Source organism: Protobothrops mucrosquamatus, unplaced genomic scaffold, assembly GCF_001527695.2.
Source record: "Protobothrops mucrosquamatus isolate PMUCROS unplaced genomic scaffold, P.Mucros_1.0 scaffold1232, whole genome shotgun sequence".
NCBI classification, from domain to species: Eukaryota; Metazoa; Chordata; class Lepidosauria; order Squamata; family Viperidae; genus Protobothrops; species Protobothrops mucrosquamatus.
Window position 1 is genome coordinate 716,910 of NW_015387439.1, and position 15,754 is coordinate 732,663.

At 49.9% G+C, this 15,754-nt stretch overlaps 2 protein-coding genes across 2 annotated transcripts; one reads left to right on the forward strand and one right to left on the reverse strand.

Annotated features, from left to right (window-relative positions):
• The first annotated feature begins 316 nt into the window (after nt 1-316).
• ADAD2 (adenosine deaminase domain containing 2) lies at nt 317-5,449 on the forward strand. The gene is made up of 8 exons (XM_015821016.2): nt 317-440; nt 1,688-1,807; nt 2,825-2,975; nt 3,516-3,680; nt 3,771-3,985; nt 4,096-4,330; nt 4,584-4,716; nt 5,339-5,449. The coding sequence occupies exons 1-8, from the start codon at nt 317-319 to the stop codon at nt 5,447-5,449; spliced, it is 1,254 nt and encodes a 417-aa protein (XP_015676502.2).
• A 3,801-nt stretch (nt 5,450-9,250) lies between these two features.
• LOC107291981 (ras-related protein ORAB-1-like) lies at nt 9,251-13,999 on the reverse strand. Its single transcript, XM_015821037.1, has 6 exons — nt 13,977-13,999; nt 12,713-12,785; nt 11,891-11,986; nt 10,821-10,916; nt 10,036-10,167; nt 9,251-9,472 (listed from the first exon to the last, which is right to left on the reverse strand). The coding sequence occupies exons 1-6, from the start codon at nt 13,997-13,999 to the stop codon at nt 9,251-9,253; spliced, it is 642 nt and encodes a 213-aa protein (XP_015676523.1).
• Between the last annotated feature and the right edge of the window lie 1,755 nt (nt 14,000-15,754).

Consider the following 15,754-nt stretch of genomic DNA (forward strand, 5'->3'; position numbering starts at 1 on the left):
GGAAGGAGGGGCGTGGTCAGGCCCCTCCCCAGACACGCCCCGCCCAGCCGCGCCTCCCCGGGCTCCGCTCCCGCCACCTGTTGCAAGCGGGCGCCCTCCGCACGCGCTCCTCCCCGGCCCGGCGGGTGGGTCCTCCCTGGGCGCCCCCCTCCCAAGCAGCCACCGCCTGGCTGGGGGATTCTGGGAACTGAAGCCCGCCCCTCTTCCACTCGCTTGCCGTTTTAGACGCCGCCCTGCTGAAACTGCGGCGTGCTTCTCGTCCACTTTTGCAGGAAAAGGAAAGAAAGAAAGAAAGAAAGAAAGAAAGAAAGACGGAATGGAGGATGCCAACTTTGCGCCCCCCTACCGGAAAGGGCAGAGAGCCCCGCCCTGGAAGGAGGGGAAGCTCCCAGCTGGCGCCCGGGAAGATCTGGACCCTCCTGGGGATGCTGCAGGGAGAGGTGGGGGGGGGGGCTGCTGTGCAAAGGGGGTCTGGGAGGGGGGTCTCCGAGGGCAGGGTGCAAAGGGACCGGCGTAGGGGGGGAGGCTTGAATGCAGCGCCCCCAACGCGTGGGAACCCCGCTGCAGGCGTCCCGGGTTGCCACGGGCCTGGTTGAGGGATCCTGAATTTTAAAGGTCGTAAAATGGGTCACGTAACAAATGTCTCCCTTAGCCAGGGACATTTTGGACTCCATTGTGGTTGTAAGTTGAGGACTACCTGAATTAAATTCCCTGTCTCCCTACCCCAAGTGATTCCGGGTGTGAAAAAAGCATAAATACAAAAGCATGGATCAAAGTTAGTGTTAACCATTATTGTTTTATTGTCTGCCCAGGTTTGATATTTTTTTCGCCTAAGACTGCTTCTTCTCCCTCTTGTCTCCTCCCCAGGTCCAGCCTTGGCCCAGAAGGCAGGCCCTGGAGCTGGGCTCTGCCTCCTCCCCCCTCCAAAGCCCAGCGGTGAGAGGCCAACAAATTTAATACATACATAAAAGAAAATCAATACATTTGTACAGGGAGTGTGTGTACAAAACAGCTTGTTGTTTTGCAAAACTGATTTAAAACAGGATGGCTCTGTCTTTCCTACCACTATTATGGGGGAATCAGACTCGGGACCCCAAACCCAATAAGCAACACTGTGCAGTAATTATTTATAAGAAAATCTTGAGATTTTCTCCTTGTTAGAAGCTTTGCAAAATCTGTAACATTCCTCTCTCTCCACTCCACACGCCTCACTCCTTACTAGCACTGATGAGGCTACCTAGTTGGGTCATGAAATGTCTGCAAGAAAACCAGCCCCCCCTTCCTCCTCCTCCTCCTTCTTCTTCCTCTTTTCTCTCTTTCCTTCTCTCCACACACTGACTCTCTGCTAGCACTGATGATGTTCCCTAGTTGGGTCATGAAATGTCTGCAAGAAAACCAGCCCCCCCCCTCCTCCTTCTTCTTCCTCTTTTCTCTCTTTCCTTCTCTCCACACACTGACTCTCTGCTAGCACTGATGATGTTCCCTAGTTGGGTCATGAAATGTCTGCAAGAAAACCACCAAGCTCAGAGCAGCGAGGACCCCACCCTCCTCTTCCTCCCCACCTCTCCCCCTCCTGCCTGATCCTCCTTCTGGACCAGTCTTGGGGAGCAGAAGGACAAGTGATCCACCTTCCAGGTGGAATAAGTGGGTGTCCGGCCTGATCCATCTCCTGGCCTTCCTTCCCCAGAATCCTTCCATCAAGAGCGATGTGCCGCCATCACCCGGGTCGTGTGCGAAATGCTTCTGGAGAAGCAGCCGGCCTACCACGGCTGTTTGGGCAACCTGGCGGCGTTCATTCTGGAGCGAGGTGAGTCCCGCTTTGGTTTTGGAAGGTGGCCCATCTGGGGTCTTCCTGGCCAGCTTGGCCAGAGGGTCAGCCCCAACGCAGGGCCACCCCAGGGCCGGCCCAAGTCCGCCTTCTCCACTGCGTGGAGTCTAGGAGTGTTTCCCCTCTACGAAGCCCCCCCGGGGTCTTCCCTGATCCTCTCTCTTCTCTGAAAAAGCCACACCAGAAGCAGGTAGACGGTTAGCTTCCTTGGATATTAGACCACGGATAGTCCTCGACTTATAACCATTCGTTTAGTGACTGAAGTTACAGTGGCGCTGAAAAAAAGGACCGTTTCCCCCGCGACCGTTGCAGCATCCCCAAGGTCACATGATCAAATTTTGGACGCTTGGCAACTGGCATGTACTTATGACAGTTTCAGCCTCCTGGGGTCACGTGATCCCATTTTGCGACCGTCTGACAAGCAAAGTCAATGGGGAAGCCACTTTCGCTTAACAATTGTGTGACTCAAACTACTGCAGTGGCGAGAAAGTTCATACCATGGGGCAAAACACACTTAACTAATGTCTCGCTTGGCAACAGAAAATGGTGGTCGTAAGCCGAGGACTCCCTGTAGAGCATCTATCCCAGGGGTAGGCAACCTTGGCTCTTTTATGACTCCCGGACTTCAACTCCCAGAATTCCTGAGCCAGCATGGCTCAGCTTGGAAACCTCTCCCTTTCCCCTCAGCGTGGCTGGCTCAGGAATTCTGGGAGTTGAAGTCCGGGAGTCATGAAGGGGCCAAGGTTGCCTACCCCTGAATCCTGTTGTGACGCCACAGCGCCCTAATTTTATCATGTTTTTTTTACCCTAATTTAATATTTTATCCTGTTTATTGTAGCATCCCCACGCTTCACCTCCATGCAAACGCTGATGCTTTATTTAAACTTGCATTTGTGCCTGTACGTGTAACGTGTTTTACGAGTGCTGTGCATCAGTGACTGCCTGACCTCTGTAGTCGCCACACGCTAAACGAACTAAATAAAATCTGCTTTGAAGAGGTGGCCGAGAGCCAGGGCGCCTGCCGGGAGACGTACGAGCTGGTGGCCCTGGGGACGGGGGACGCTTGCTACGGCGGCTGGATGGAGTTTGACGGCCGCAGACTCCACGACTTGCACGGCCTGGTGGTGGCCCGCCGAGCCCTGACGAGGTGAGGCCCCTCCCCAGAAGGACAGCTGGGCTTGAGGAAGGGAGAGGGAGGGACCCCGGCTGAGATGCCTCCCTTCCACAGGTAGTCCTCGGCTTACGACTGCAATTGAACCCAACGGTCGCAAAGTGAGTTTGGCCCAGCTTTAGGACCTTCGTGGCCACAGCTGTTAAAGTGAACCCCTGCAGGTGCTGAGTTAGTAACACGGTTGTTAAGTGAATCTGGCTTCCCCCCGTCGGCTTGGCTGGTCGGAAAGTTCGCCAGAGGAGATCACGTGACCCTGGGATGTGCAGCTGTCATAAATACCAGTCAGTTGCCAAGCCTCTGACTTTGGATCACGTGACCTTGGAGATGCCGCCACGGTCGTAAATGTGAAAAATGTTACTTTTTTCAGCGCTGTTGTAATAACTTTGGTTACTAAACAAATTGTCGTAAGCCGAGGACTACCTGTAGCTCCTTGATGCAGTTGGGCTGCTTCGGTCCCTGTTTAATGGGAGGTGCCGTTGAGTAGCTGTGCTCACCCCATCCTTTGACTCTGCTCAGGTACCTCTACAAGCAGCTCCTGCTATGCTGTAGCCAGGATCCTGCCGCGCTCAAGGAGGGCATCTTTTGCTGGGTCGAAGGCAGGGGGCACCTCCGGTTGAAGCCCAGGTGCCACCTGCACCTCTACCTGAGCCAAATGCCACACGGAGCAGCGAGAAAACTCCAGTGAGTGTCCAGCGAGTGAGTGGTCCAATATTTGCCCCCCCCTCTTTTCCGCCGAGCTGACCTCTCCCCGCTGCGCTTGGTTCCTTCCAGCTCCCGCTTGTTGCAGTCGAACCCTTCGGCCGACCTTCACGTCAGGGTCAAAGGGCAGTTCACCTCGGTCTCGTATTGCTCTCCCACCATGCTGTCCGGCCACGTCTACTGTGCCTCTGGCAGCGACAAGCTGACCCGCTGGAGCGTCCTGGGGGTCCAGGGGGCCCTGCTCAGCCACTTCCTTCACCCCGTGTACATCACCAGCATTGTCCTAGGTGATTATTGGATGCGCTGGACATGTAGTCGTAAGTCAAGGACTGGCCGTAGAGCGTTGCCCTGACCCCTGTTTTCTCTCCCTTTGGCTTTTGGACTTGTCCGTCTTCAGCTGACCCTTACCACAACTGTGACGGTCTCCATCAGTTCATCAACGAGCGGGTTCAGCTGGGACCGGGGGATGGCTTGCCTGCTCCGTACTGTCACAAGAAGATCTACCTCTTCGAAGGCCCCCCCGTGACCCCTCTCAGCTCCTCGTCAGAATGTGCCTCGCTGAGTCTCAACTGGTGCGCAGGAGACAAGATGCTGGAATGTGTGAACGGAGCTGTCGGGAAGGCAGAAAGGGAGTGAGTGGAGGGTGTTGAGGGCTGGGGGGTCAGGGGAGACCAAGGCTAGTCTGCATTGGCTGGGTGGTTGAGTTTGATTTGGGATTGACTTGGGATTGACCTGGGGATGAATTCAGAGTGATTGGAGATTGACCTGGAATTGACGAGATCGATTTAGGATTGACTTGGGGTTGATTTGAGATTGACTTGGAATTGTCAAGATTGTCTTGGGGTTGAGTTGGGGTTGATTTGTTATTCTGTTTTTTCCCCCCAGCATTGCAAATCCAGGAGGTGAATCCCGACCTAGCCGGCTCTGTAAGGCCGCCATGTTGAAATCCTTCAGGAAGGTGGCCCAGGAGATGAAGAGAGAGGACCTGGTGTTGCTGTCCACCTATCATGAAGCCAAGGTGAACCTCTCAATCTGATCTCCATTCTTCAGGTGTCCCCACAGAAATTATTTGATTGTGGTGTAATGCACTGTACACACAATCCCACCTTTGGTGGACTTAATTCAAGAAACCATGGTTAACCAAATATCTGTACCGTTTTCACCAATCAATGTGGATCCTTTGTTTGCTTCTTGATTTCAGGAAAGTGGACCTCAAGTTGAGTATCTCTTGAACGTTCCTCCTAGACTATGTTTCTCAAACCTGGTAACTTTAAGAGAGATAGACTTACTCTCTTTTGGGTGACCTAATTCAAGAAACAGTGGTTAAGGAAATGCTTGTATAATTTTCACCAGTCAGTGGTCTTTTGCTTCTTGGATCAACGTAGGTGGACCCCATGAGGTATCTCCTTATTGTTCCTCTTAGACTCATGTTCCTCAAAGTTGGCAACTTTTAAGAGCTGTGGACTTCCTGTCCCAGAATTCCCCAGCCAGCATTTTTTTGAGATGTGTAGACTTTAATGCTGGCTGGGGAATTCTGGGAGTGGAAGTCCACACCTCTTAAACTCGCCAAATTGAGGAACACAAGTCTAGGAGAAACACTGAAGACATGCTCAGCTTTGGCTTCTCTTTTCCTCACTCAGGTTCAAGCCACAGCTTACCAGAACGCAAAGCTCCAACTATACACTTACTTGAGTGTGCAGGGTTTGAGTAAGTGGCCTCAAAAGCACCTGGTTGACAGTTTTTGCAGATAGACTGGCCTAGGCAGCTGAAGACCACTCCAGCCAGTGGATAGGAGCAAGTTCAAGCAAGATCTTCTTCTCAATTTCGTTCCCAAACGTATGGGACTGTTGATGTTAGTAAATTTCAACTCAAGACTTATAAAAGGAGCTGGTTTCAACAAGCCGGAAGTATGGTTAACTCCAATTTTGGTTTCAGGCCTAATGTTCAGACGAGATGAAACTGCGTTGGTGAGCAGAAATGAAGGCTGTATTCTCAGATCTTCCTTCAGTCAAGACCCTTGAATTTATCTAGAACAGGGGTCTCCGAACTTGGTAACTTTAAGACTTGTGGACTTCAATTCCCAGAATTCCCCAACTAGCTTCTGGGAGTTGAAGTCCACAAGTCTTAAAAGTTGCCAAGTCTGGAGATTCCTGATCTAGAACCTAGGTCTGTTATGTTTTTCACTGATGGTGGCAGTTAACACATGAAAAAAAGTCACACAAATACGTGAGAGCAGAACAGCACGAATAAACAGTTGCACTACCTTTGGGGAAAAAAATCCAGATACTTCCAAAAAGCAAATTTTGAATGATGTTGAGGGTGGAATGTTTTTTTTTTAATCTGTACAAAATATATTCACGTGTATATTACCTTCTGTAGATGGAAATCTTCTATTCTTTCAGAGTTAACAGTAGGATCCAGGTAAGCATGTAGAGCTGTTTTTAAACAAACTACAGTCTTCTTAGTTTCAGTGTTCTCCCCCCCCCTTGTTAATTTTTAGAATCGCCCTTGAGGAAATTGCAATGTATGCAGATTTTTTTTTAAGATATATGTTATTTTGCTTGTTTGGAAATATATTTGCTCGGCTGCTGTTTTTGTAGACCGAACTTGGCTGCCCAACATCCAATTTAGAAAGTGTTGGTATTGGACATTGTTGGGGTCTTGCTCCAAAATGCTATCCAGCATTGAGACTTTGTTTGGAGTCACACTAAGCCCAAGTGTGGATTGTTTGGGTTTATCTGGATACACGGTGAGACCCTATCAGGTGTGTTTCATTCAATAAACCATAATTAAGCAAACTGGGCTTAGCAAGCAGGTGTGGATATGTTCAACACCTCGATGGGAGGATGACAAGCAAACCAGGAGCATCTTCATTGCTGTAGCAGCCCCAGAGGACAGTCTTTGGGGGTGAATGATCTTGAATCAGGATGCCCCCCCCCTGCAAAAGGCCCTCTGACCCTCCCATTCAGCCCCATTTCTGCAGACCCCGATTTCTTCCTTATTGACCTAGAGAGAGAGAGAGCCATGTGTGGGGGAGAAATGGTTTATTGAACACATAACAACATGGCTAAGAGGGGCCAAGGGCAACAGCATAGGTTACTACAAGTGTTTTAAAACGGGCAGGAGGACATGAAATTGGTGGGTGTAAAAATCATAGCAGATCTAAAAGGGGGGCAATTAGATCAGAAGTCATGCAAATGGGGTCTGCCAGCTCAGCCCACCCTCCTCCTCCTCCTCCCCCCCACCCAAGTTGTGCTCCCTAACTGGCCTGTCACCAGCTGCATTATTGGATGCAAAACGGCTCTTGTACCACGGAAGGTAACGTGATCATCCCACGTGGTTCCAATAGGATTTTTCTTCACCTGCCAGAATCTCTCTGGGATCCACTTTGGCTCTCAACAGAGGGCACAGATTTCTTAAGCCCTCAGGAGATCTTATCTGCATTGCCCCTCATTTTAAAAGCTATGGACTTCGATTCCCAGAATTCCCCAGCCACTCATGCTGGCTGGGGAATTCTGGGAGTTGAAGTCCCAGAATGCCTCATTCTAAAAAAGGATGCTTTGAGGGCAGAGCTACAATGGCTTGAGAAAACCTTAAAATGGAGTTTAAAACCACACACAAAGCAGAGTTTTTCCATTTTGACAACTTTAAGAGGGGTGGGCTTCCAACTCTTCATGCTTTAAGATGTCTGGAGCCAACATGCCGGCTGGGGAATTGAAGCCCACCTCTCTTAAAGGGACCCAGATTGAAACCTGATCTAATTTCTTCTAATGCAGCAAAACACCAGTTGTGCTGAAAAACCAAGTTTTGCACAGTAATAATAAATCAGTCCAACGATTCTGTTTTGTGGGCAGAGAAGAGGAATACGGATCCTAAATGTAAGGAATTGATGTAGAAATGCACCAGAAGCACTTTGGATACCCGAATTTGCAGCTGTCACAAAACCCTTCTCTCTCTTCTACATGACAAGTAAAACACCTGTGTGGCTCTTTTCTGTCCACACCCTCCTCATCCTCCGAGCAACCACTTTGACAGAGCTGCTGGCTGATGGATTCGCACAACCCTTTTAACCCGAATAGTTACAAACCATACCATTGCACGTTCTCTTAAAGTTGGCTTCCTTTTAGTCCGTAACTTTGGCTCGTTGTTCAGGGTTTAGCGTGTCGTTCAGTTAAGGTACGATTCAGCCCAGTGCCTGAACTTTAAAAAGATGCATTTTTTAAGCAAGGAGGTTAAACAGGCTGTGAAGTTTCTCTGCTGGGGAAAAATTAAACTCTCTGACTCACTTAGTCCTGTGGTGAACGAGCTCTTGGAGGGAGGAAAAAGAGGGCAAATAAGCTGGAAATAAACCTAAATATGACTTTCTTGAACCCTTGTGGTGCACGGATAAAAATAACCAGGAAAAGGGGTTTGTAGGTTAAAAAAAAAACATCTATGCCATTATTCAAAAGTGGTGTGAATCTGAGGTTTGCAGATCTGCTGAACAGGGATTAAATACCTGATTTTTCCTGGCTGGTATTCCATCTTGCTGAATTTAGGTCTTTTATTCCCAAGAAAAGGCTTGTGACAATCCATGAGGTCTTTTGAATTGATTTTCTTCCCCCAAATTTGGGGGGGGGGTGTGCTTCCATTTTTGGGCAGATTTACACCAGAAAAATGTGTATGTCAATATTTTTCAAGCTAGGCTGTTTTCTAACGAGGGGACTTCAACTCCCCAAATTCTGGAAGTTTGAAGTCCCCACATCAGAAAATGGCCTAGCTTGAAAAAAATATTGGTGCATGTTAAGTAGAACCGTGCATTCCTACCCTTTTTTTTTTCTTTAATTCAAAAGCTTAGCCTTTCTTCCTTGGGGAACCTTAAATTCTGGGGAAGCAGGCAAATAAGGTAAAAAAGCAAATTAAAAACATTCTGAATTACAAGGGGCAATTTCCACAGCCATTAGAACCCCATAGAAATATTTTCCATACGTTTTTCGTCCCCCAAGTGAGAATGGAAAGGGGATGGAGAGGAGAGGGGCGACTCATCTTTTAGGGTCCTCAACCATTAAATAAGGGGGCTAAAAGAAACAAGAGGAGGGGGTTGGGACCCCCACGTGAAGTGTAATGGAGGGCATGCTGTATCTATAACCAAATAACAGTTGGGAGGGACCTCGGAGGTCTTCTAGTCCAACCCCCTGCTCAAGTAGGAAACTATGTAGTGGGGAAGAGGGGTGTCGATGAGTTCCTTCTGAATCTGTGCTCCAACTTGGCCGCTTTCTGGACGGTGAGATGACCACGGCTGGACAGTGCAGTGGTCAGCCCTCTGTTCCAGGGCGTCCTGATGGCGAAAGAGCCCGGCATAGGAAGAGGCAGATTCAGGACGAAGTCCAGAAAAGTGGAACGAAGCCGGCGCAGAACAAAGCAAGGCGACGTTATCATCAGATGCTCCATTTTGACATTCTGAGTCTCCAAAGGTAAGCTGGTGAGGCGGGGGGGCTTCCCAGGGCTGGCATTGCCCCCTTCGAGGGCACTGCCCCAAATCTGCCCTCCATCGCTCCGCGGACGGCGGCCCCTTAGCAGCATCCCCTGCCCCCCTCTTCGCCGGCCCCTGCGCCTTCTTGCCGTAACGGACCGCTCTGGATGTGGACGGCCGACTTGTGGCTGTCGTTCTGCGTCGGGCCGCTGCTGACCCGGTTCTTGATCTCGGCCGCCATGGTCAAGAAAGCCTGCTCGACGTTGGTGGCGTTCTTGGCGCTGGTCTCCAGGAAGGGCACAGCCAGCGAGTCGGCGTACTCCTGCGTTCGGAGAGGGCAGAATAAGAGCAGGGTAAAAAGCTCCTTGTAGTCCTCACTTAATGGACAATCCTCACTTAATGACCGATTGATCACCAACCAAAGTTTGATGGATCTCCCCAGAGGTTTTTATACCTAAGGCAGGACAAGAATTTACCATTTCCGGGTGTTTGGCCTAGAGTCACGCAGCTGGGGGACTAGAACTCACCGTCTCCTGGTGATTGGCCCAAAGTCGCCCAGTTACCTTTCATGCCTAAGGCAGGACTAGAACTCACCGTCTCCTGGTACAGTACCGTAAACTTTGTAACTCCTTGCATTCGATATAAAATCCATTCATTTGGTCAGGATATTTATTTTTTTACTTGGTGTAGAGATGGGGCACTTATAACTTCGGATAACACTGAAGTCTTGCCACTGACTTACTACTGGGAGTTGTAGTTGAAGGGGCTCGTGAGTTGGCAGTTCACTTCAACCACATCTGGATCCGTTTCACAGCAACGCTGGATCAAAACTGCTGCGTGATCCACCCATATCCCCCCTTCCCCTCCCCCCCTCCCCAAAGGCACCTTGGCAGTTGTGTAATCCACTGCTTTCTTGCTGGAAAGGTCACTCTTGTTTCCGACAATCAGCTTGTTGACGTTCTCGCTGGCGTAGCGAGTAATTTCCTCCAGCCACAGATGCATGTTGTTGAATGAATCCTAGAAGTGCAGGAAAGGGGGAGGAAGAGAGGGCATGAAATACCTGCATTTGGAGTTATCGCTTCATTTGTACCTAACCCAGATACCTGTTTTTTTCTCAGGCAAAATTTTTGCAAGCACATTGGCTATTTAGGATGAGCAAGGAGCTTTTTCATGCAGGAGTTTTAAGGTGCTTTTCAACCATTTAGTCCTCTCTCATTGCACACTGGAATATCGATCTGTCTGTCTGTCTGTCTGTCTGTCTGTCTGTCTGTCTGTCTGTCTATCTATCCTCTATCTATCTATCTCTATGTATTTATGTATGTATGTATGTATGTATGTATGTATGTATCTATCTATCTATCTATCTATCTATCTATCTATCTATCTATCTATCGAGAGAGACAGAGACAGATATATATATATATAGAGAGAGAGAGAGAGATACAGATATAGATATATAGACATAGAGACAGAGATATAGAGATAAACAGATAGAGATATATAGATCCTCGGCCAGAATTCTGGGAGCTGGAAGTCCACAAGTCTTAAGGCTGCCAAGTTTGGCGACCCCTGTTCTAGCTCAACCCCCCTGCTTGGGCAGGAGACCCTCTGGATGGAGGCCACCTAACTGGGCCTCTTCTCTGCCTGCCTTGGAGAACCAGCTGCCTCACCTGGTCCGTCACATCGTAGACAATGATAATGCCATGCGCGCCTCGGTAGTAGCTGGAGGTGATGGTTCGGAAGCGCTCCTGGCCAGCCGTGTCCCACTAAGGAGAGAAGAGACGCAAGACCCCCGGTCAGTGGAAGTGCCCAAGCTGATATGTGCCTAACACCTTGAAAAGGGTTAAGGCTACGACTTACAACCAAAATTTCTGCTGCTAAGCAAAACAGTTGTTAAGTGAATTTTGCCCCATTTTATAACCTTTATAACCTGCCACAGTTGTTAAGTGAATCACTGAAGTTGTTCGTAATCCTGTTGTTAAGTGAATCTGGCTGCCCGGTTGACTTTGCTTGTCAGAAGGTCGTCAAGGGGGATCACGCGATCCCCGGGATGCTGCGACCATCCTAAATATGAACCAGTTGCCAAATACCTGAATTTTGGTCACCTGACATGCAGATACCGGAAAGGTTGTAAGTGTGAAAAACTGTTCTAAGTTACTTTTTTCAGTGCTGTCGTAACTCCGACGGTCACTAAATGAACTGTTGTAAGTTAAGGACTGTCTGTATTGAAAAGATGTGTATGAAAATGAAACAAGAAATGCAAAATAAAGTGCAGGACTTTCTTACTGAAGAAAACGAGAGACAAACACCAATATGGGCCTACGAGTTGCAACAAGGAAGTTGGAATGGCCTCCTAGCAGGAGTAGTTCGTCCTTTGCCAGCTTTCCATTTGGCTTTGCATGGGACGCCCCGGAAATGGGTGAAATTTTAAGCATTTCATACTTGGACGTTCCATTTTTTGGCATTCCAAATGTTTCCTGGGCATTGATGCAATGCCGAATTTCACACAGTTTTGTGACAATAACATGTGTAACGGCCATCTTTATTGACTGATGGGTTTTCCATCCCGGGAGTAACTCCGGAGTAAGAACTTCAGTTTTCCGAGTGAAGGATCAGAAGGGCCAACCCTGCCCTCTTTTCGGCCTAGTCGCTGAAGTTACGCCAGACGCCCCTAAAGATGGGAGGAAGCGGCAGAAGACCTGATGCTCAACCTCTTCTCCAACCCCTTGGAGATACTCACAATCTGCAACTTGATGGTCCTTCCTTCCAGCTCGATGGTCCGGATTTTGAAATCCACTCCGATGGTGCTAATGTAACTGTCCGTGTAGGTGTCGTCCTGGGGAAGGAGAAGACCACCAGAGATTTAAGAATGCAGACGTTCTAGATGTCTTCCAAGAGTGGAAGGTTGGTGGGCTCCATAAGTTCTTGGAACTGGAGAACCCTTGAAACCACCTCTTGGAAACACAAAGAAGGATGTGGCTGGAGCATCAAGGGGGATTCGCCATCATCCTGGTCATGCTTGTCCCAAAGGTGCCGTCCAAAAGGCAACTGGACTTTCCTGGGGTTTTTTCCTGGAAGACGTTTCGCTTCTTATCCTCATGAGCTTCAGTTCATGAAGCTCAGAACCTGAAGAAGCTTCTTGGATGAGAGGCGAAAGGTCTTCCAGGAAAAAAAACCCAAGAAAGTCCAGTTGCCTTTTGAAAAGCAGCTTTGGGATTTGGCTGGAGGTGAGGGGCGTTCCTGAAAGTGACCCTCGTCTGGACTTTGATCTGACCCCTGCCCAAATGCCCTTCGCCCTCTAGCCCCAAGAGGTTTGAGGGACAGCTGGCCTGAATCTGCATTAGGTTCCTCGCCTTCGTGTCCGTCCAGCCCCAGGGACTTCTGCAGAAGCCAGCGCAGGATTGCAAAAAAGTCCTCTGGGTATTTTCTCAGAAGCCTTTTCCTCCTCTCTAGACCCAAACTCAACCTGGCCTTGAGAAGGAGGCCCTGGGTTCGAGTCCTGCCTGCCGTTTTCCCTCTCTCCCCCCCCCCCAATCAATTTCCACGGAAGATCCCCTCTTACCGCAAAACGGAGGAGGAGGCAGGATTTCCCCACTCCGGAGTCTCCGATGAGTAGCAACTTAAATAAATAATCGCTGCAAAAAGGAGACAAAAAAGGGTCAGCCTTTAAATGCGTGGCACAAGTAGTCCTCGACTTACGACTTAAGGGCATTCGGTATTTACGACGGTTGCAACAGTCCTGCAGTCACGAGATCACCGTTTGCGACCGTCCCAGCTGGCTTCCGTCAAGCAAAGTCAGTAGAGGAAACCGGACTCATTTAATGACCCTGGCTAAAACGGTTGTGAAAATCCACCACCTTGCTTAGCAAGTCGTAAGTCGAGGACCTGGAAGTTTTTAAGAAGAGACTGGACAGCCATTTGTCCGAAATGGTCTAGGGTTTCCTGCCTGAGCAGGGGGTTGGACTAGATGACCTCCAAGGTCCCTTCCAACTTCATCATCATCATCATCATCATCATCATCATCATCATCATCATCATCATCATCATTATTATTATTATTATTATTATTATTATTATTATTATTATTATTATTCCCTGTCTAGATGCTTCTTTCTCCTTTGACCGATGCTCTTGGGCTCCCATTTTCGTGGCTGCGATCTGTCGCTGTCCCAGGCCCCCCAGTTGGGAAGGGCCGAAGGAGGGGAACCCTAGAAATACAGTAGCCCTTGACTCACAACCGTTCGTTTAGTGACCCTTGCAGCGTCCCCAGGGTCACGTGATCAAAATTCAGAGGCTTGGCAACCGACTCGTATTTATGGCAGTCGCCGTGTGGCAGTCGCCGTGTCCCGGGGTCACTTGATTCTCTTTTGCAGCCTTCGGACAAACAAAGTCAACGAGGGAAGCCAGACTCAACAACCGTGTTACGAACTTAACTGCAGCGATTCGCTTAACAACTCTGGCAAGAGGCCGTAAAACGGAGCAAAGCTCATTTTAACCATTCAGGAACATAATTTGGGGGATCAACTGTGGTCGTAATTCAAAGGCTACCTCTAAGCCAGGGGTAGGCAACCTCGGCTCTTTTATGACTCATGGACTTCAACTCCCAGAATTCCCGAGTCAGCTGTGCTGACTCGGGAATTCTGGGAGTTGAAGTCCATGAGTCATAAAAGAGCTGAGGTTGCCTACCCCTGCTCTAAGCCCTGCGATGAATTATTTATTATTTACCTACTTCCCCGCCCATCTCACACACGTGACTCTATAGCCATCATCCTGTGCTCGGCAGGATGTAGGGAAGACCCTCCCGGTATCGGCTGCAGGATACTTACTATTCGGGGCTGATGGTTGACATGGTAGCCACAATCCTTTCCAAAAGTCCAGCGTCCCCCCGGTTTGACTTCGCCAGGGAAGGTGCGGTGGCTGTGACTGTCGTTGGGGCAAGTAAGGCTGCGTGGGTCCAAGGTTATTGTGTTGGTAGCTTTTAAATGAAAAAAAAAATGTATTTGAGGCACGAGCACCTATGTTAGAGCACCACCAGGAAGTAATGGTGAATGGAAAGGGTTTTAAAATTAAATATAGAATAACAAGAGTTGGAAGGGATCTCGGAGGTCTTCTAGTCCAACCCCCTGCTCAAGCAGGAGACCCTCTCCCATTTCAGACCAGTGACTGTCCAGTGTCTTCTTGAAAACCGCCAGTGTTGGAGTACCTACAACTTTTGGAGGCAGGTTGTTCCACTGGTTAATTGTTCTCACTGTCGGGAAGTTTCTCCTTAGTTCCAGGTTGCTTCTCTCCTTGATGAGTTTCCACCTGTTGCTTCTTGTCCTGCCTTCAGGCGCTTTGGAGAATAGCTTGACTTCCTCTTCTTTGGGGCAGCCCCTGAGATACTGGAAGACTGCTATCCTGTCACCTCTTTAGTTTTTCTTTTCTCTAGACTAGCCATACCTCAAATCCTGGCTGGGGAATTCTGGGAATTGAAGTCCACAAGTCTTAAAGTTGCGAGGTTGAATATCCCTGCACAGGGTCTCCCGCTCAGGCAGGGGGTTAGACTAGAACAGAGACCCCCAACCTTTTGGGCACCAGGGAGAGGTTTTTCCACTGACCGGAGGGTGTGTGGTTTTGTGTGCTGCCTGCATCCCGCGGATGGGGCTTTGCTTGCTTGTGTGGACCGCTTGCTGGTATGTTGGGGGCCCAGTACTGGTCCACAGACCGGGGGTTGGGGACCCCTGGACTAGAAGACCACCAAGGTGCCTTCCAACTCTTATTCTGTATCCTTGTTTTGAATTCTGATTGTGAGGGCCCCCCGAGTCCTAGCTAGCCTCAGATGCATTGTGTCTCGTTTTGTTTTCAGTTCTTTTGCGTTTATTGGGGGTTGACCCAAGAGGAACCCCACCCACCCACATTAAATTGAGCAGCCCCATACGGATTTAACCCATGCATTTTCCATCCTGGGGTTCCCCCACCCAAGCCTTGGGAGGGTGCACGTTTATCAGGGGGAGCCCGTTCCCAAACGCAGGTGCAGCCTAAATTCTCGGCCCTGCTGTGAGGCTTAGGGGCAATCCACACCCCACATTTCCATTAATACAAGACCCCCCCCCCCTCTAAAACGAGTGGGGACCCCCAACGGCAAGACTTCAGCTCACAAACCGGTGTGTGTGTGTGTGTGTGTGTGTGTGTGTCAGGTTTGAGGCCCTCCCTGCTGAGTCCCCCAACCAGCCTCCTGCAGTCCGAGGGTCCCCACTTGGAAAGTCCTAGCCCACCCACTTGTATTGGGTCGGGGTCGCCCGATGCGAAGGCGGCAAGCGCAGCAGCCTTACCTGGGTGGTTTTTTTTTTTTTTCTGGAGCGGGGCCAGAGATGCTCTCCGCAGAGGCGGAGGTCCGCGGAGGATGCTCGGGCCAGGCACCGCCGGGGGGGGGGGCTACCCTACCTGCAGAGTGGGGGGTGGGGGGGGGCTCCTGCCCGGGGGGCTGCTGCTGAAGCTCAGGCCGGCCATGCCGGAGGGGAGCCCCGGCCGGTCCCCGATGCAACGTGACGGCGGCTCCGCGATGGAGACAAAGAGACCCTCGCGGCGACCCCCGCCCCTAAAGCAGCAGCAGCTGGCGCGCTCC